At 51.7% G+C, this 20,321-nt stretch overlaps 4 protein-coding genes across 4 annotated transcripts; 1 reads left to right on the top strand and 3 right to left on the bottom strand.

Moving 5' to 3' along the window:
• Positions 1–139: 139 nt before the first annotated feature.
• NEUTE1DRAFT_56861 (vacuolar sorting protein 1) lies at positions 140–2,925 on the bottom strand (the record flags this gene model as incomplete). Its single annotated transcript, XM_009848952.1, has 5 exons — positions 140–281; positions 463–670; positions 748–2,496; positions 2,616–2,750; positions 2,858–2,925. The coding sequence occupies 4 exons, from the start codon at positions 2,923–2,925 to the stop codon at positions 502–504; spliced, it is 2,121 nt and encodes a 706-aa protein (XP_009847254.1).
• A 919-nt stretch (positions 2,926–3,844) lies between these two features.
• Positions 3,845–7,461, bottom strand: NEUTE1DRAFT_119628 (uncharacterized protein; the record flags this gene model as incomplete). Its single annotated transcript, XM_009849435.1, has 7 exons — positions 3,845–4,377; positions 4,439–4,598; positions 4,658–5,141; positions 5,218–5,633; positions 5,691–6,866; positions 7,147–7,223; positions 7,325–7,461. 7 exons carry the CDS (start codon positions 7,459–7,461, stop codon positions 4,284–4,286), a joined length of 2,544 nt encoding a protein of 847 aa, XP_009847737.1.
• A 1,598-nt stretch (positions 7,462–9,059) lies between these two features.
• NEUTE1DRAFT_56855 (uncharacterized protein) lies at positions 9,060–11,471 on the bottom strand (the record flags this gene model as incomplete). Its single annotated transcript, XM_009848951.1, has 3 exons — positions 9,060–11,038; positions 11,187–11,336; positions 11,409–11,471. The coding sequence occupies 3 exons, from the start codon at positions 11,469–11,471 to the stop codon at positions 9,314–9,316; spliced, it is 1,938 nt and encodes a 645-aa protein (XP_009847253.1).
• Positions 11,472–15,818: 4,347 nt separating this feature from the next.
• On the top strand, positions 15,819–16,259 carry NEUTE1DRAFT_97620 (uncharacterized protein; the record flags this gene model as incomplete). The annotated part of the gene is made up of 1 exon (XM_009849434.1): positions 15,819–16,259. The coding sequence occupies one exon, from the start codon at positions 15,819–15,821 to the stop codon at positions 16,257–16,259; it is 441 nt and encodes a 146-aa protein (XP_009847736.1).
• Positions 16,260–20,321: the final 4,062 nt, after the last annotated feature.

Genomic DNA, 20,321 nt, shown 5'->3' with positions numbered 1-20,321 from the left:
CACATTTGAGTTGGTTCTTCGAGAGGAAGTGTCATTCCTTGTGACTGAATTACCCCCCGTGTAATGATCATGTCAAGCCCATCAACACCGTGCAAGATATGGATTGGAGCTCTTCCGTTCACTTGACCCAAACGGCTCTCATGGACACAAGTCGTAAACATTTTCTGTACAGCTAGACACAAAAACGTGCCACCAAATGACACTCTCTTCCCCATCATCATCTTCTTCTCTCTTTCATCGCTTTGGTATATCAACTGCTGCTTAAATAATCTGTCATGTCACAAACAACTCCTTTATTCTCCAACCTCATTCCCACCCACCCACCCACAACCAACTCATCATTACCACCATGATCCCCTAGGACTTTCATCCCTATCGCCCTCTTCCTTTCTTTCTAAGTAATCACTCCCATCATCATCATCATCATCATCATCAAAAATAATATGTCTTGATCTCGTCTCATAAACAACTCTCTTCGTCTTCTCGAACGTAGTACTAACCCTACTGTACCTGGCTAACAATCTCGCTAGCCTTCGACAGCGACTCCACCATCTGCTGGCACTCCTTCCTCCTGCGGACCGTGTAATCGCTCTCCTTGAGGAGGTCGTCGAGCTCGTCGGCGCGGTACATGTTCTCGAGGAGCTCCTTTTGCATTTCGTCCTTTGTGAGTCTGGATTTCGTTCGTGTTAGTATTTCACTTATAGAAATGTAGGTAGTAGCGGCAAAAAGGAAAGGTAAAAGACTTACTGAACAAGGTTCAACATGATAGCCTTGGGAACCATGTCGATCATGGTCCTCTTGACAATGTTGTAGTACGACTGGATGAGCAGCTTGATGACCTCCACCTCAATGTTCTCGCGCTCAGAAAGAGTACCCGAGGCCTTCAGCGATGGCGGGGGCGGCTCCATGGCCGCCGCCTTCTTCTTGTTCTTGGCGGCAAAGAAGCTACCAAAGAAGCCACCGTTGGACCCTCCCTCGTCAAGGTTGCTGCCGGCCAGGGTGGGGCTAGCGGCTCGCGCGGGCGTAGCGCTCTGCGGGATCGGCTTGCCCGTCTTGGGGTCGACCTGAACTGGCCTGGAACCATTGTGGCGCTCGTTGACGATGGCCATGGCCCTGTGGCCGTTGAGGAAGTCGGGGTGACCCGTGTTGATGTAGCACGCCTCCATAGCGACCAGGTCCTTGACCAGCTTGTTGGTGGGCTCCATGGCCTTCTTGAAGAAGGAGATGACCACTTGGTGGATCTTCTCCTTGAGGCCGGGGTAGCGCCTGTATAGTTGCTTGCTGAGCACGGTGGTGAGGATTCGGACAAGCTCGTCGTACACGAGCGAGGCGCATTTGAGACTGGGCTCCTCAAGACGCTTGATCTGCTGCTTGACGATGAGCTCGAAGGCCGCGGTTCCGACGAAGAGAGCGGGCGAGGGACCGGAGGAGTTGTAAAGGATAACGCGAATATCAGAGTCCTTGACCTGATCGAAGGGATCCACTGCCTTGACACCGTTCGAGTACAGCTCGTGGAAGACGAAGCTGATTCTGGCGCCACCCGACAGCTCCTGGCTGGAGAGCTCGGTGCTCTTACCGTCAAGAACAGTGCGCCATTCGTTGGTGAACTCGGTGATGATGTTAAGGACAATGTTCGCGCTGTTACCGAGAATCGAAGGCCCCAGGGACTCGAGCTCCTGGGTATACTTCTGTAGCGAGCTGGAAATGCGAGCCTTGATGTCGGGCAGGGTCTGCTTGATGTGCATCATCAGGATCAAGTTGAGCTTCCGGGCAAGGTAGGGCGTGCCGCAGTATGAGCTCTTATTACGATACGCCTTGTGGTTCTCAAAGAAGTTCTTCTCGGCCTCGAGCGAAGCGTTGATGGGCTTCTTGTTGTCGATATCCCTCTGGCCACGGTTCACCACGGGCACGTATCCTAGCCTGAGGGGAATGATGCGACCGGCGAGAATATCAACGACATCGGTACCTTCGTCCATCAAGTCGACCTTTGTAAGCACACCGATGGTGCGCTGACCTTCGGGATCCACCTCACGAGCCAGCTTCAAGCCATCCGAGTTGGCCAAATCCACATTGGCAGCGGTAACGGCGAGGATGATGGCGTTGGACTTCTGGATATACTTGAGGATCATGTCCCTGATCTGCTTCTCGATATCGCGCGGCTGGTCGCCAACGGGCACTCTTGTCAGACCGGGAAGATCGACGAGGGTGAGGTTGAGAACGTTGGGTGAGTAGATTCTCAGGTTGATGGGAGCGGGCGAGATGCCGGCATTGCGGCCGACCTTGGCCTCGGTCTCTCTGCTGATCTCATCGCGGATCTTGTTGAAGTCGTAGAACTTTTGACCGGGAATGTGAAGGAACTCGCCCCACTCGTCCGTGTTGGCGGCCTTGTCGGTGTTATCGTCGAGCTCATTGCCGAAGCCGTTCTGGGTGGCTGTCCGGTTGATAAGCTGGAGGACGAGGGGACGACGGGTGACAATACCGGAGCCGCGAGGAAGACTGGAGAAGAGAAAAAACAAGGGTCTCGCGTTAGCATTTTTGGGGAGGGGGGAAACTAGTGTGGAAAGCGAAGAAAGACTAGGGGCGGGGAAAGGGGGCGGGGGAGGGGGGATGCGCACAAGTCGCGACCAACAATGTTTTCTAGTACTGAACTCTTTCCGCTGGACTGACTGCCGACGACTACTATTTGGGGGAGATCGATGGGGTTGTTGACGCCGACGGTGGTGAAGACATCCTGGAGCTTGTTGACGAGCCTGTGCGGATGGCGACCATGTTAGCGAACTGAAGACGACGAAGACGATGATGCCCGACATGCGATAGGCACAAGACTGGAAGGAGTGGACGCAGGACGTGGACGTACTTGATGAGGCCGGGGTCAGAGATACCTCCGGGGGTGCTGAGCGACCCGGTATTCACGTCTACCGTCATGATTGCTGGCTATGCAGAGGTGGACGATGGTGATGTGTTTGTTTGGAGTTGAGGGATGTCGTGTGGTTGGTGGCAGGCGGTGTCGGCGGATTCTGGTGCCTCCTCCCGCTTCGCTTGGGTTTCGGTAGGTAGATAAGGACGGGAGCCTGAACTAGGTAACGTCTAGAATAGTCTAAGGCGGCGATACGTAACAGCCAGGCGCAAACGTCTCAGAGGTCTCGCGGTCCGTGCAAGCGGCGCTCTGACGAGAGACGGACGATGGGTATAGAACAAGCCGGCTTGTTGGGACTGGCAACTGGAAGATATTACTAGACGTTGGTTGTTGTTGTTGTTCTGGGAGATGGGAATCTTTTTGGTACGAAGCTGAGGCGACGAGGCAGTCGGGTCGTGTTCATACGACGTAGCGTCCGGCTACCTACGCACAAGCAGGGGGCGCTGAAGGGGGCAGGGTCAGGTCACCGTGCGTCGCAGGCTCGCAGGCCACTCGCAGCACACAAAAGCCACGGATGGGAGGAAGTGGAGACTGATGCTGTAACCACGTCTTTGAGAACTAATCAGCCGAGGAACTCTACACTATGTACACTTCTTTCAGAACTTTGGACTCACTTTGTTTTTACAGACAAATGCAATTACATGTTATTATCCACAAAGTCCCACACATAGAAATCGATCCTGAAACCTCGCCGTCGTACGCGGCCGGTTATGTATGTCTCAAGGCGTCTTGCTTGCCAAAGTGGCTTTATTCTTCTACCTAATTGAGGCCGCGTCATGGTCTCACGGATTGGGCGGTATAAAGATGAAAAGTCATTGAGAAGACAAGGCGTGTGACCGTAAACTAGGCACCTGCTGAAACGAACCAGCATCTCTGAAAGCGACGAGTTGCTAAATTGCTCTTGAGCCCACTGCGAAAAAGTAAAGTGTGAAAACTATCTCTGTTATCACTACATACCCCAGCCAATCCGCCCCGATATCCTATGCTACGCTGTATTGATCTGTAACTTGTTCAGTTCTACCTTTTTTGAGGCGTGAGACAACATCTTGACTGTGTATAGAAAGCATTTCCAAGCCAAAAAGGAAAAAGGGAAACACAAAATGCAATGCTCTCGCGCCCGCCCGTCCATCCATCGATTACTCAATCATCGCTTTGAAGCGAGCCCAATATGTAAACACAACGCTGGTTGGTGGTGTACTATCTTTATCCTTCCATGACATTCCACAACAATCATCAGACTTAACCTTTCGTACACTTCATGGCTGGTCGTCGTTCCTCAATATATGTTCAGCCTGGAAAATGTATGGAGCACACGTGCTGTCAGCGGCAAGAACAAACGTCCGCTGTTCCAGCTCAACTCCCTATTCTATCGCGGCCTTGCTGTGTCGTGGACGCTTCCGTTATTGTTTGCGCCGCTGTGTTCCATATTCTCATCCCAGTCGGGCCATTCGGGGTACCAACTGTCCAACATGGTCAGCAAAACTGACGGCTGTCCTGGTCCAAAGGGGCTATCAAGCTTACATCTTCACCAACCCATCATCTCCGCAGCTGGCAATCATGCGCGGATCTGAAGGGTTCCACGTGACAGAGTTGCAACGCGGTGCATGGGCTCCCTTAAGCCGCGCTACCAAGGCGCCCGTGGACCTGTGGTAGATATATATTGACCCGTCTGTGAATGTGCCTGTTAGCCCCGTCATTTGCTCTTCAAATGTCGTCAACAAGCTTCCTCAAATCACTTACCCTCGCTCCCAGACAGGATGAAACCCTCATTCGCGCCACCAAGGTAAGTTCTGATAAGGAATTCCCCACCCTTGTGTTGATTGTACTGGTGAATGACATCCTTGGTGAGAATATCATACAAAATCGCTGTTCCTACCTGTGTATTTACCAACAAAGACGTCGAGTCCTGGCTTATACAGAGTGATGTTCCTCTATCCTTCAGCTCATGTGAATAAACCTGCTCGCGCGTGTGGTAGTTGTAGACATGAAACCGCTTTTGGTCGTCCAGGGCAACAACCCAGTTTCTATCGGGGGACAGCGCCAGGTCTTCCGTGCGATGGTCCTTCGTCCACACGATCTTGTACACGTCGGCTGATCCGAAGTTCCAGGAACAGATTGACCTGTCCTTGTCGAAGGACCCGGTGATAAGAACGTAGTTGCTTGCCCAAGCGCAACTACTGACTGGCTCGTTGAATTGGTCGATAGTCCTGAGCAGCGCTCCAGTCTACAATATCACCTCTTGTTAGCGAATGCAGGACAGACAGAGACTTATGGCCGTGGCTGTCTTTTCCTGCACTTACCTCGGTATCCCACACTTTGGCATTCATTGCGCAAGTGACGAGCATCTTGTCGTCCGGGCTCCATGCGATATTACCTACACCCCGGTTGTCGTGTTGCTCATCGCCCGTGTCTAACTTGTGTAGCACTTTGAACTCAGGTACGCTGTAGATGACGACAAGACGCTCCATGCCGCAACTTGCCAAGCGTGTCCCGTCATGTGAAAACCTCACTTGCCACACTTCATTGCCGTTGTGTTCATCCAGCTTATACTTGGCAATCGTGGGAAAAGCCTTCCTATCGCACACGTGGTCCTTGTAAAGAGAGGGTGTTTGGAGGGTCGAGTGATATAGGCAGTTGCTAATTTGGATTTCTTGCGCCTGACTAAGAAGTGCCGCCAACCTGTGCTCAGGGAGCATAACTGAAGGCGAAACGAATTCTGGGCAAAACGTGTTAGCAGGCTTGAAGACCCAAAGGTTGACACTCCTCAACATACTAGATAGCTCAGAGAGCAAGGTGTGCCGACTTTCTCCGCGAGCACCGTCCCATCCGGCCTTATCCTTCAGGTCCTCGGCACTCGCACACATTAACAGGCTTGACAGGAACTCCAGCTTCTGGTGCTGGTCCCCGCACAACGGTGTGAGCTCCGTCCGCAGCACCACCAAAGCCCGTGGTGTTTCGCGCCTTTCCAGTAGCTCCAAGTACTTCTGCTGTCTAAGCCAAAGCTTCATCATGTTGCGATCCGCTCCTGCGGCAAGTATCAGGCCATCCCTCAAACCAGGATCTGCTATTCCAGCAACCTGCGCATCGTTAAGAAGCTCCTCCGCCTTTCCCCAGTCACCGTCCAAGACAGCCGCTCGAAAGGCAGCCACCGTAGGGTTTTCAAGTCGATAGCCGCTGTCCTGACTGAGTTTGTCTGCTGCGTCGTTGTATCCCATCTCCGTCATGGCCTGTATCAGGAGACGTGTAAACTGTTCCCGGTTGTGGCCGTGGTAATTCCCTGATGGTAACCTTGGGCGGTTCACCTCCCAAGCCGATCCATTTGGAGGCCCAGATGCTGCCTTGAGCGTCCCGTTTCCATTAGATACCGCCATTGTGATCTCTGCCCGAGATCCATTAGATAGCGACTGCCCAACTCCATTCGACGAGTTCTGGCCATCGATGTCGGCCGACATGATCCCGCGTCTTCGCTTGAGTGGTCGCAGGGACGTATAAGTGGTCGTAGTAGCGGCTGCCGAAGAGGTGGCGTTGACTGAGACGTCGATCGAAGCTGGACGGTATTCGTCTTGTCCGTTTTCGTCCAAATCACTTAGTCGGCGGCGGCCGAGGACTTGGGACGGAGTGTAGGCGTACGGGCGGTCGTGTGGGCCTTGAGGGACGTACAACGGTGGGAGACTGGTGGGAACCGATGGCGTCACGGACGGTGGCTGCGGGGGAGCAGCTGGGAAGGGTGGAGCGGAAATTGGGGCAAGTTCGACAGTGCTGGAAGAGGAAGCCGGAGGTTGCGGGGTGTTTGAGTGTTGGTCGGAGTTTGGGGGATCTATGGGAACTTGCTGGTTGGGGGTTCGGTCTGCCACGGTGAAATCGTATCTGGCGCGGGACCGATGTCCGTTCCCGCAGCGTTGTTGAATGGTGAGAAGCGATGACGGTCGGATGGAAGCGAGACGGAATGCTGGCGGTCGCGTGTTAGATGAACATTGACACTGGGGAGCGGAGGCGACAGCACAGCAACAAGGTGGTCGTGGAGGAGGATGCAGGTTGAGTTGTTGTCCGGTGGTGGTATGTATATGATATCGACGTAGGTAAAGCTAGGCAGGTAGGTAAGGTGGGCTTCCCGGTTGCCGCTCAGATAAGGTTGTTGCTTGGTAGGTAGGGGACTTGTAGGCAGCCGGAGCCGGCATCTAGCGGATGTAACAGCGACCGAGGAGACAGCTGAGGCTTCAGTTACCCACTACGACGCTGCGACAGTGCGAAGAAGGTGAATGGTGTCTGTTGGTGGTCATTACCTCTACAAGCATCGATCACTGCCCTGCACCGAAGAGGGGTTCAGCAAAGAGCAACCGTCATCCACCTTAGTTCTGCACTAACAACACTAAGTAAAAAGAGAAGCTCGCCGATCGCGGGGAGAACCGTGTGCAGTCGTGGCCGTTAGGTAGTTGCGTATGTGCATTGTTGCTTGGCAATGGATGCCCCTGGATCCAATCTCGATGGTCTGGTGTGAAAGAGAGAACGAACATTGGAAGCAGGAAGAAGTCAAGCACGTCCATGACTTACAAGTAGATGATGACGAGGTTGAGTCCAAGCTACCTGCTTCTAGTCGGGAAGTTCGGTCGGATGGAAAAAAATTGCTTACTGCGTCGGCGGGGGTATTTGAGTATTGACTACTGGGTGGCTTCTGCTCCAAGGCTCAAGCAACTTGAAGTTTTTGGGACTTGGGTCTGGTCGGCTGTGCAGCAACTGTTTGACTGACGGTCGGGTAGACTGAGCTAAAAGCAACCTATCCAAGACGAGCGTGGGCGAAACTCCGAGAGAGTCGATGGCAAAGGTTACTAAGGACTGGAGTTGATATACCAAGGCTTGAGTAATATGATGGTATGATTATTGAAAGTATCTATACCTTGTACTTTACACTACCGTGAATGAGCAGCGTCACCCAGTCATGTCTAGCTATCCGACCAAACGGCTCGAAATAAGTACCGTATCAACGCGGGCTGCCTTTTCCTACCTGTCGTTTCGAGGGCGCTGGAGGGTGGAGACCTTCGAAATCGATTTCTGGTGGGCATAAATGTTGCGGTATGTTCAGCTTACAGACTAGAGGTATGCTTGTTTTCCCAGAAAGTCAAGCGAACGATATTGGGCATTTGTTGTGAGACAAAACAGTTGATTGCAGCTTTGAGGCTGAAGTGAGGTGTTGTTTCTTCAGGGAAGAACACTGAAGCTCGGAGCTCCGCCCGTCATCCATTTGGTCCCCGGGCCCCACGGGGATGGGAGCGGGACCACTAAACACCTGACCCCTGCGGTAAGTGGGGGGGCTTTTACCACAGTATGTACCACTACAGTACACCTGATGCCTCGACTTTTGCAGTTGGACTGAGACTCGAACTCAGCGGATTTCTCTTGCTAAACCTAGGTATCTCTTTGATTTATATGAGCTCTAACTGATGACTGTTTATTGCGGCTGAATTCAAAAAAGAAAAGAACAGGCGAGTTCTATCGATGTGAGTTTGAGAGAAAGAATGACCCTAGTAGTGATTATGTAGCGTATCTGTCGGAGCGCATGGAACACCATCTGGTTGTCGCTTGTGCCATTTTGTGTTCGTTGCGGCATCAATGAATGGTAACAGACGGGCTGTGGCCTCGACAAGTCAGGCCACAAATTTCGCCACGGCACATAGAAACAGTTTAAAATCTAAGTATGTCCAGTAATGTCAATTTTGTAGTCGTTCGTGTGAATATATATACATTGCGGCATATTGGCCCAGTTGCTCATATTACATGAGCCCTCCTGCTCTCCTACAACGAGCCATCCTCTAACTTTTCCCCCATTTCGTCCTCCCCAAAACTCCCGTACCCAACTTCTTTGGCTTTATTTGCCCCCACCTCGTTTCTTTCTCCTCTTCTTCTTTCCAAAGGACGTAAGTCATGTCTTCCCAATGGGGACGCCTTCAGAGTGTATGTGATGTGGATTAACCAAAGCATGAAAGCAGGAAAAAGATAAGCTACTCATAATGATGATGATGATGATGTCTAACGCCAGATGCCCGTGTGGCCCTCCCAACTCCGGTTTGTGCAGATATGATATGGTAATGTTGAGTTTCGCTCGATCGTGAAAAGTCGTTAAATACGAGTTGTTGTAGATGCCAAGACGAGCTATTGACGATGGGAGAGAATTGATAGAGCCATGTGTGTGAAATAAGAGTTGGGCGGACTGTGATGAGAGACTCCAGCAACAAGTGATGCACGTAGGTGAAGGTCCAAGAATGGGGGCAAAGCTCAACGAGCCAGTCCGAGCCAAGAACTTGGTTTAAACAGCTTCCGCTCCTTCTTACTTGTCACAAGCGAGATCGCAGCGGTTGACGAGGTGGCGCTTGGTACAAAAGGGCGCCGTTTAGCCCTCTTCTAAAGGAAACCGCCCTCTGGACCGCCAAACACCCCAACGCTGCCGCGCCAGCCGCATCTCTTGTCCGAAGCATCTCGGTCGATCGAACGTTGCGGCGGCGAGCCAGCGCTCCGAGGGATCATCTTGTCGCCCTGCAACGGTGACGGTGGTCGCTGTTGAGGTTGAGCCTGTGTGCTGTCGGCCTCACTGTTGCTGCTGCCACGACTGCTACCGGTGCTGTTATTGGTCTGGACCAGGAGCAAGCTACTTGTGCTGCTGAGACGTTTGGTGAAATCGCTGAAGCTCAGGCGCTTGCCACTCGACGTCGAGTGACGGTGGCTATGTTGAAGCGGCGTCGACGTAGTCGAGTTCATCGCGGTAGCTATATTACTTTCTTCAAACGACGTCTCGGAGTGTCCTTCAAGAACGCCCATTAGTGGGCTTCCATAAGCAGCAAGCATCTCCGTCATTTGAGGTTGTGACTGTGTTCTTGCGCCAATGGATGGACGAGACCTGTGAGAATAACCGGTCTGTGGTCGAGAGGAACTGCCACCACCTGATGACAAAGCGTTCAAGGCGTCTGCGTTATACATCAACGGAACCCGGATCGGTTGGCGAGAGGACTGCTTTTGTGGCGAAGCCAGCTCGTTCCTTCCCGTGATGAACTCCAGTGCTCTTCGAGTAGAGGATGGAATCATGAAGCCATCCTCCGAGTCACGCTCAACCTCAGGCAAATCACTATCCTCGTCCTCTTCGTCAATGTCCTCCTCTGGGCTCGAGGCTTCGGCCACGTCCCATGCACTTTTAAGTCCAGGTCTTTCTGTTGCAGGATCTGAGGTTGCAAGTGTGGCGGATCTGCTCCTAGCTTCATCCGCCTCGCGCTTCTTCCTCTTGTCATCCAATTCTCGCATCAATGCATCGAAACGAGCCAGCGAGCTAAGTTTCTCTTCTCCTGGGACATCGCGCTCCGATCCTGGAATGCAGCGCATTTGGAAGGCTCTATCCAGGATGGTCTCCCGAGGGCCCGGGGGTGAAGTGGGGTCGAGCATCTGATGGGGAAGCGGCGCTGGTGAGTGGGAACCGACGCTGTTGTCACGTCCTCTTACGGGTGAGCTCAGTGCGGAAGACCTCCCCTGAGCGGAAGTCCAGCCCTCGATAAACTCGCCCTGGTACTCACCAATAGTGGTAGCCGGTGATGGAAGATCGGCAGGGAACATGGCCGTATAATGCTGATGCCCCAAGCCTGGGTTCATGGAGCTGGTTTGCGACGACACATCGCTGCGCTTGGAGTGTAGACTCGGGGTATCGACTAGAGTGACAGGGCGCTCGCGGCTGGTGAATAATGGTGCAAAATTCATGGGGTGAAAACTGGGTCGCGAGCTTGCGCTCCCGCTGTTTGGTCTATGTTGTTGATCGCCGGATCGGGGTGAGAACGGGTTGACAAAACTTGGCGAGGCCGGAGTGATGGGACTCAAAGGGGGCTGGGTGGCCTGCCCCTCTGGGACGACATTCGGGCGGATAAGCTGTTGGATGAAGCGAGCCCATTCGTGGAGCGAAGGGTACGATTGGCTATCCTCACCTGCGCGAAACAGCAGTGTCGAAGGAATCGAGTCCTTCCCGGTGGTTAGACCGGCGGTCCTGCTCGAACGACGTTTGCGCATCTTCTCGGCGGCGGGATCAGGGGCGACATTGACAACCATCGTTGGGAGTACGGGCCCTTGCTTGCGGTGAGCCAGCATCTGTACCTGGCAGTCGGTTATCAAGGACACGGCGACTTGCAATGCCGGCTCCCAATCCTCCTACACGGTTGAGTGGATGTTAGAAACGCTGACCAGTTTGATAGACCAACCTCGGGCTACCACACAGGCGAACCGAGAGGGCACCGGAGCTTACCTTGGACTTGTAGATGGAAAGATACATGGTATCCGGAGACACCTTGATCTGCATCCGGGCTGGCGTAGAGCTTCGGTTGCTCTGTGATCGGCCCAGGCCAGACTGTATTTGCGGTTCCCGTAGCCCATTTCCCAGAACGACGTAGCGAGGCTATTAACCGATCAGAATTTGTCCAGACACACAAAGCTCCTCGGGCTTGAGATTCTCCAGATATGTGCGCACCTTCCAAACCGCCCTCCCAATGATGGGGCCCCTATCGGGGGGCACGCACAGAATGCCCTCCATAGAAACTAAAAGTGTCGACTAGAATCGAGGATTGAACGAGGACCACGGAAGCGAATCGAGTGTCGATGTCGAAGCCTATGTCGTCGATATCAAGGGTGTTGAGTCGTGATGACGTTGAGTAATAGCGGGTGGTATTAAGTATTAAACGGCGCGCATTGTGAGGCCGAAATGGAAGAAAAAGAAAGGCCGTCGGATGGAAGAAGATGGTGACAACGGTGCCTCTTTTCTTTGACTGGTGTCGCTAGAAGTGGTGGCCGAGGGGAGAAGCGGGACGGTCGATCTTGATGTTCTTTTGTTTTTTTTTTCGACAAACAGAGAGTGCCGGGAACCCTGTTTCGCCTGCTGTGACCAACGAGACTGGAGATCAAAGTACCTAGGTAGGTATGTTTGTACCTGACAGGTGTATGCGCCCCGACAACCAACTTTCCACTTGTAGGTCCTCTCGCTGTCTCACAAGGCGAGGATTAGGGTCCAAGATTATTTGGGGCGTCTGATCTATATGGAAGTATTAGGACGTGCAGCCATGAAGGACGTGGGCAGCAAGCGAGACAAATACGTTAGGAAATGTGGTAAGCCCACAAACACAGTGAATGGAAGGAAAGCGAAAAGGGCAGCGGAGCGAAATTAATGAAGGAGGAGAAATCCACCTGGGGAGAGTTTTAGTGTAGAGGAGGCAGGAGGAGCAGAGGGTGTGGGGCAGGCGATATACTGCGCAGTATGTACTAGAGTACCTTACCTAGTGTACTAGGTATGTACACTAGTGCACTCAGGGCACTGCAGGTAAAGATGCGTCGTCTCCAGTCTCCATTCAGCGAGTCTCCAGCTGCGAGGTTCGTCGATTTTCTTTGGTCGATTTGCGCCAAGACCGATGTGATCCTCCAAGGATGGGGATTCCTCAAGGTCTAGCGCAGGGCGGCGCAGAATTCGAAAAAGAAGAAAAGAGTGGAAATGGGACCTGTACCCAGGAGTTCCAGGGGAACCTTGCTTCTGGATGGTCGACCACCGACACTGCATTGCCCGGGGTCCGGCTGGACCGATCGTCGGCTTGTACACTGCAGGTACAGCATCACGGAACTACGGTGGAGAGTGACGGAGAGTGACGGACACTCGGGCAGCTGTGGAAAATCATTGCTGTGTCTGCTCGGTGCTCACCCCACCACTACTGGTCTGTTGCTGCACTGCACTTGCCTAACGCGCACACACACACACACATCTGTTCCTGGATTTCCTGTGCATAGAGGTATGTAGTACTTCAGGTTATAAGGTAGACACGATAAGGTAGGCAAGTAGGTACTTGGTATTGTTAGTTGTTGATGTTGATAAACCTCGCGTCCTGCAAACCATCCATCATTGACTGGGTTTTATATTGAACGCAATGGCCTTTCATCATCATTGTTCATAGCCCATGGATCTTTCGGTTACCGGCAAACTTCGGAAGCTCTTCTACCTGCACTCAAGATTGTCATCCCAGTGGAGCATGATGGGAGCATCGCCAGCATCCACTCTTGGCTTGTTGCTCGGACTCTTTGTCTCCTCGCCTGGACCATGTCCCGCGCAGTATCTGCGGAGAGGATGGTGATCCAAAGGCCAGCGACATTGTGAGCCGAGGCACAAACACCCAATACATAGTAGTTGCCGCCGTTCGGGCTTTCTCAGTGCCTTGCAGAGTTGCTCTCTGCTGTTTGGGTTGAAAAAGTCCACATGAGAACTCCGGTCTCCGACGTCTTCATCGTGAAAGAGGAGCGGAATAGATACAAAGATAGGTACTTCAAGAGACAGTCTACAAAAACAAGTACCAAGAGACACAACCTTCCACATCTCAGCGATACGGTTTCAGATGGAGGATACGAACAGTGGAGAGACAGTGACCATGACTACAACATTAGTGATGCAAGAGGAGAAAGGAAAGGGGAGGCCAGCTGGGTGTCTATTGGATGCACAGACCTCCAAGACCTTCCAGTACGACCCAAGCCAACAGAAGGGTGTTAGTGTCCATACGGGACCTTCAGGTACCGCGAACAGTGCAAACTGCAAAGCCCTCGAGAGGAAAAACCCAGGGTCGCTAAGTAGGCACCCAATAATCCCGTGCCATGACCTGGGGATCCGTTGCGGTAAACTAGATGTGGTCAAGTCACTCCTGCGGGATGGCTCATGGCTCGCCTGGCCTCGCCTGGTTTCCCCTGGACCCCAAGACATGAACATGACAAAGGGCCACCAACGACCAGCCGGGAACCGGCGATGACATCTGGCGAGGATTCGGCCATCTCAATGTTTGCGTAATCAACGTCCACCATCACCTTCTTCATCATCATCGTTGTGTCCATCCTTCGATCAGTGTGCCAGCATAGGCGAAGCAAGGGAAGGACGGGAGATCACTGCATGCCGTCAGCAAAGTTCGTGTCCATGGACATAACATGTCATGTTAATGCTCCGATGCAACTTGGACAAAGCATTTCCTTCCATTTCCCTTCGATGAATCTACGGAGAACCGGGCAGAGCGGAGCGGACACATGGATCAACGCCATGATTTGATGTAAATCAGGACGGGAAACTCAAACCCCTGCATATTGCGCCTTTCGCTACCACTATCCTTCTGTCGGTTGGGGGTTTCATCACGGGGAGCATTCCACTAACTCGCATTTCTGCCAGTGATCTAGTTGGCAAGTGAAGCGACATGTGTGATGGGGAGTCTACCTACATCAAGAGCTGTTTGGAGTCCTTTTAAATCACACATTTCGCTTCACTTGCCATCTTTTTGTCTCCCCATCCATGGGTATTCAGGAGACTAATCGCTGAAAAGGGGAAAAGAATACTTTCCGTTTGTGCGCCCCAAAGTCCCCTGTCTGAGACTATTCCGCTCCGGGTACGGAGGAGTCTCGCACCAGATGGCTGGTCCGCCCCCTGGTCGAAGGCCATGTGGCCGACGACACCGCATGGGCATCACGGATCTGATCTGTGTGTATTCTCTAGCTTCTGCAATGCAAGAAACGCGTGCACTTCGGTCTCGACACGAGGGGCCCAGAACCACACCGTCGGATACAGCTATCAGCCTTTCTCCAGGACTCAGGAGCCTCTAGAAGGCCAAAAGAAAAGCGGGTAGGAAGCAGAAGGATGTTGATCATTGCAATGTCTTTGGAGAACCGGTCGACCGGGTTTAGCTATACCGAGATGAGCTGGCGTGTGCATCTCCAGACCCCAGCTTTGCCAGCTTACCGCCTCCCTGAAAAGCGGTATCAACATAGAGTACTATGGCCCTGATACGCACAAAGTGAATGAGAGAGGAAAAAACGGCGGCCGATCGAGCCGTCCTGAAACCTTTCATGACGGATGGGCACGGAAAAGGCGAGATGGTTGTCACATCCACCAACGTTGTGATGTTGGTGCCAGGCGAAGCTGGGCAAGCCAGGGAGCTCAAGGTGAGGCGCAAAGGTAATCTCCTCAAGATGGCCAATCCAGCTTTTTACTCCAGAGCTCCTGAACATCAATGGAACTTCCATGGAACTTCCATGGAAGCACTTTCATCTGTTGATCGGGAGCACAATACCGGATGGTGAGCCCGGTGGTGCGGTATGACAACATGGTACTCGTCGTCTTGTGACCTGCAATTGATTGTGATACAAGTCTTGCAGCTTGAAGGACGAAGACTGGGCTGGCATCTCTCCCCAACTGGCAGACATCTTCTTTCCGCACTACGTAGAGTCTGAGAGTTCCCATTATAGTACTTCAAGGTCTGACGCCAGCTGCAGCTTTAGTGTTTTTGCTTATTATCGACTGAATGACCACCAGGCCCGATTCGTAAAAACTATCTGGACATGTCCGTTCTCGCACCCAAAGATGAAGACTGACATGTGGTGTCATTGGCCATCATACCGTGTCGTGATGATGGGTGACCCGTCATCACAGCACTGTGCCACAACGAGCCGGAGCCCACAACAGCACTGCACTCACTGAAGGGCGTTGTTAACAAGGGTCAGGGGTCGTTTATGCCGTTCATCTCGAATCCACTGTTTCTTCGCTCCAATGTTTACACAACTTTATTCCTTTCTATCCATTTGGTCCATCCATCTCACATCATCCGTACTTGACGAGACTTCTCTACACTAAAAGCGTTCTTTTTCCTCTTTGATTCTACTCCATACTGGCCTCGAACCGCGCGAACTCGAGAGTCAACGATGCGGCGGATACTACAGCTTGGATCGTACGATCAGTCACGATACTGGGGAGATAAAATGAAAGATCATTCACGCCCTCCATACTGAATCCATTTCATTCTATCCGGGTTTCAAACGGAAATATCAAGGAGTTAGACTATGGCTGAACTGGAGCCCCTTCTGGATATGTGCGAAGATGTCTTACGTAGGACAAATTGACGATCGGTACGTCTTTTTTTCCCCATCAGGGCCATCAGGCAGTTGGCGTGTAAATGTAGTGTACCTCGAGAACAAACGGTTCACGTCGCAAAAGGGGGTCCGGAAGACTGCGAGCCGGAGGCTCCGCAGTCGGCTCTTCGCGGATGGGGCCCCGATGGGTCCCCGAATGGTGACAAGACATCCCTTTATTCTTGTAAAGAGGAGCCGCTCGCCAGTGTCACTGTCGCCGCGGCGCCGCTTCGGTCGCCCAACCCCTCCTCACCCTGCCCCTTCGCCGACTCTCCTCGCAAGCAAGCAACACATCATCATTTCAGAACTGACAAAAACGGCCACATCGCTGCGCTCTCCCAAAAAAAATCTCTCTCCATCAAAAATATCCTCTCTGCGCCAGGCGGAGAACCCGAAAATGGTGCCATAGAGTGATGTTCGGGCGTCCGACAGAAACCACACTATTGGTTTCTTTTTTTTTCTTTTTTTTTCTTTTTTTTTCTTATATATATATAAAATTGTTTGTTGATGTTGTTGTTGTGCCATACGACAGCGGATACACCACACTACACACTAGAGACTGGCAAGAGCACGGGCAAGACCTCTCGGTCTGGAGATAATCTCATCACCGCCGTTGTGGCGAATAGATGGACCGCACCCGAATGACAGGGCCCTTCACTCTCACACACAAAATCGTCGCTTCGGGTACCCTGACCAGACGGCAGGGTCCGGGACAAGCCGCAAAGTTTGATGTTTTATTTTCATTGCCCATGTGTTTTTCTCCACCACGTGCTTCGTTTCGAGAGCTCGGGTGTTAATCATCATTACTATTTTTTTTTTCCCTTCCTCCTTTGAAACTTCATCTGTCGCCGGAGCTTACATATCACGAAGCGTCGTTATCCCCGGATTGCTCGGAGAGAAAGGCCGAATCTACTGTCGTGTAACCCGACGTTACTGTACCCGTTCCAGATTGATAAAGTGTGCCAGATCTCGGATCCATCTTGTGTATCGCGACCACATTTCGGGGTCTAATTTACGCTGCATTTCCATCTCCTGCTAAGCCTATCTTCGGCCGTCACTCGTCACGACTTGTCCAAATGAAAATCCCCAAGATGTGAAAAGACAACCAACAACCAATGAAATGGAGCCGAACAGCCGTGACGAGCACGACTGAGCGGCGAGACCCAAACTGCGGCCATTGTCACTTTTTCATCACCCAGCGGTAGAACAGGCCAATCCCAAACTTGTCGAGTCCCTCGAGAGACTAAAGTTTGCCACGTCTGTCTAAAAAGCCGATTGTCTGCAGCACGTTGTCAAGGCACCGTCGCAATGGCATAGGCCGCTAGAAGTCGAAGCTACTGCAGGTGAAACTGATTTGGGAATCTTGGGAAAAGACAGAGGGAAAGACTAGGGCCAAACGATGTAACAGTAGCATTTGTTTTGACTTTATGTTGCATTCGCCCATTCTTTCTTTTCTCTTCTCCGCCGCCGCTCCCTACCGATGGCCAATTGACAAAATTGGTCGGGGAACCAGAACCTGAAAAAGAAGGAGAGCAACAACAAAAAGGCGAGCGAGAAAGACAACACCAAGAAGGGCTTCATGAGAAAGGGACAGACTACATATCCCGCCCGCGGTGATGAAAAGGACCCTTTGCTTGGCCTAGCCTAGCCTCGGGGTCACTTAGCTTTCAGGTGCACCTTTTTGTGTTGTTGAAAGTAGGTACATACATCGCGCAAGTGCCTTATCAAACAGACCATGTTCTCGTGGTGTACTGTGCTTGGTTAGGACCCATATCAACGGGCTAGTCGTCGATTGCAGGAGAGAATGCAATTGCTATCTATGATCGACGATTCGTGCCCGCCCCCCAACACCGACTACGACCACGCAGTAGTGAAGCTTAGCGCTCGTCATTTCTTTCTTTTCTGGATTTGTCCTGTTTTTCTTCTTCTTCTTCTTCTTCTTCTTCTTCTTCTTCTTCTTCTTTTTCTTTTTCTTTTTCTTTTTCTTTTTCTTTTTTTTTTTAATGTTGTTTCTGTTATTTCGAAATTTTTTTGTGAGATCGATGGCGCCGATGAATCTCTCATCCCTCGCTTGCTTTTGTGGCTCCTCTGAATCCGATGAAGTTCCTCTACAATGGTAGCCTAGCCGCGTTCCCACAACTGTCCCCGCATCTCAATATTCAGCCACGACGGCGCGGACAGCTAGGTCGCCGACGACCTCTTCTTGACTTAGCTGCACGGCAGTCCAGTCACTTGACCGATTTCGCAATCTTGAGACAGCTATTCAGGCTGAAATAGGAAAGCAAAACCGGGAGTGCTAATTCTTTCTCAACCAGCTTCCACGCAAGGGAGGAGACATCACAAGATCTCGGAGGCCTCTCTGAAGCTCACTCACCTACCCATCATCGTCTGTTAGGACCTAAGGATTCGTACACTATAGTGTATATCTACTGTGGCTAATGTGGATGTGTGGGTAAAGAGCAAGGCATGGTTCCCCCAACTTCAGTTCCAAACTGCTGGTATACCCATGTTATCGCCGACCTCGCCTAACCCAAACCACCACGTCCACCATCACGCCGCCGCCTTCCCATTCTCGAGCGTTTTCAATATATCCCTCGTTTGTCTAAATTACCTGGTGGATGCGCCACATCCGCAATCTGGGACACGCCCCCTCAACTAAACTTCCCGTCAGCCTGTGCGACGATCTACGTACCTACCAAAAGAACAATGCCTGAGCCTGGTTCACACTGACTCTTGCTTCCTATGCTCTTGCTATTGAGAGCTTCTCATGACAGATACACATCCAACTGAATTGTTTGTCCTCAACAAATAGCCATCAGGATACCAATCAAAGACTGTCGAAGGTCCCGTTCGGCTTTATGAACTCATGATACCGGAAGCTAACCCACCCAAACGGCGCCCCCCCCCCCCTCACCCCCAGGTTCCCCCAAGCTTGCCAAGCTTGTCCCCAGCTCTTCCAAACGTGAACCCCCCAAGAGAAAGAGGACAAGCAACAAGCAACATCCAAGCAAACGACATACACAAACGTGGGGTAAGAAAGAGAAGTTGAGAAAGAGCCGGAGACAATCCCTATTTTGGAAAGACAGAGCGAAAAGATTTTGGTTGGGGAAAATAAAGCGAGAGACCTGGACCCTGAGAGCCCGTAGTTTCTTCGACTTTGATCTCGAGCATTTGAACCACCATACAGGCGAGACCAGGCGAGCCTACATAATATGAGTGAGGATAGGCAAGAGACGAGCGAGCGAGTTTTCCGCAATCGAGTTTGGTGTAACGAAGAAAGAGGTTGTGGGTTCGGTATATACGCCTGGTGTTGCTTGTTTAGTTCCTAGCTCTCACGCCGTGAGTGAATAATGTATAAAAGCTGAGAGTTGAGACCGGTATGAGTGAACTTACATGGTTGGTTGGTTCCTGTTTTGTTATCGACCTGAGGGTTTCTCAACTCAGTAGACACTTTCAGCACTGCTTCATCAGACTTTCTCTACGATGTGCTTACCGTATCCACTTCACGTCAACAAGCACCTTGCATGTCTCTCTTCATTCAATATGTCTGACCTGTCGCATGGGCCAGTCGTTAACACCGACTCGTTGTTGCTCAAAAGGATGGATCCTTGATGATTGGGTACTCATTCGTTGACGGAACGGTTGCGCACAATGGCATCAGCTTCCTTTCTGCCTTCTGGGATTCCGGATGGATGTCAGCAATAGAAACCAAACCTATAAGCGTATTGAAATTCGTATGTACCTAGTAGAGGTAGACTGACAGGCTCTTTATCAATTAGTTAGCGTCTTCAGATCAAGTACCTACCTACCTAGTTTGTTGAGCGGAATGACTCCGTCATTGTATCGACCACCCACTCGTTCTCTCTTCTCATCCTTCAGCTCCCCCCCTCGCAAGAATCCCAGATACGCATCTCGGCCGTCTCTGGAATGCAGATGTCAATATGTCTTGGCATGAAGCCATAGAAGTGCGTTGCGTTGCATGGCGTTGCATGCATATGCACGTATCCACTCATCCATCCATACTGGACATCAATCCTTTGTTCCTTCGTTTCTTCCTTCCTTCTTTCATTCGTCTTCCGTCGTGTTCTTCCCAATTCAGCACTTCGTCTCCTTTTCCTCGTCTTCGATGATTCCTTCCTTCGTAAATCCATGGTTACAATAGAATGTTACATGCCTTTCGAGGAAGAACCGCCGAGTGTCAAGGCTGACTGCAGGGTAACCTCAGGTAGAGATACCCAAAGTAGTATTGATGCAGCCGAGGATGGAGAAGGGAGGAAGAAATGACCTAAGGACACACCTACATACACTACATTCGAAACAAGGAAGGGTTACGTGCGCGGTCGTGTACCTGCGTGACCCGCCCCAGACACGTTGGGCAGCACATGGCGGCGATACTTATGCAAGCCCTGAGGAAGAAATCACACATTTCAGAAGAGAAACTCTATCCGCACGTGGATAAAACTCTATTCGC

The sequence above is a fragment of the Neurospora tetrasperma genome (assembly GCF_000213175.1).
Source record: "Neurospora tetrasperma FGSC 2508 unplaced genomic scaffold NEUTE1scaffold_1, whole genome shotgun sequence".
NCBI classification, from domain to species: Eukaryota; Fungi; Ascomycota; class Sordariomycetes; order Sordariales; family Sordariaceae; genus Neurospora; species Neurospora tetrasperma.
Note: the sequence above shows the minus strand (reverse complement) of the source record. Positions and strands in the feature narration are given on the sequence as shown.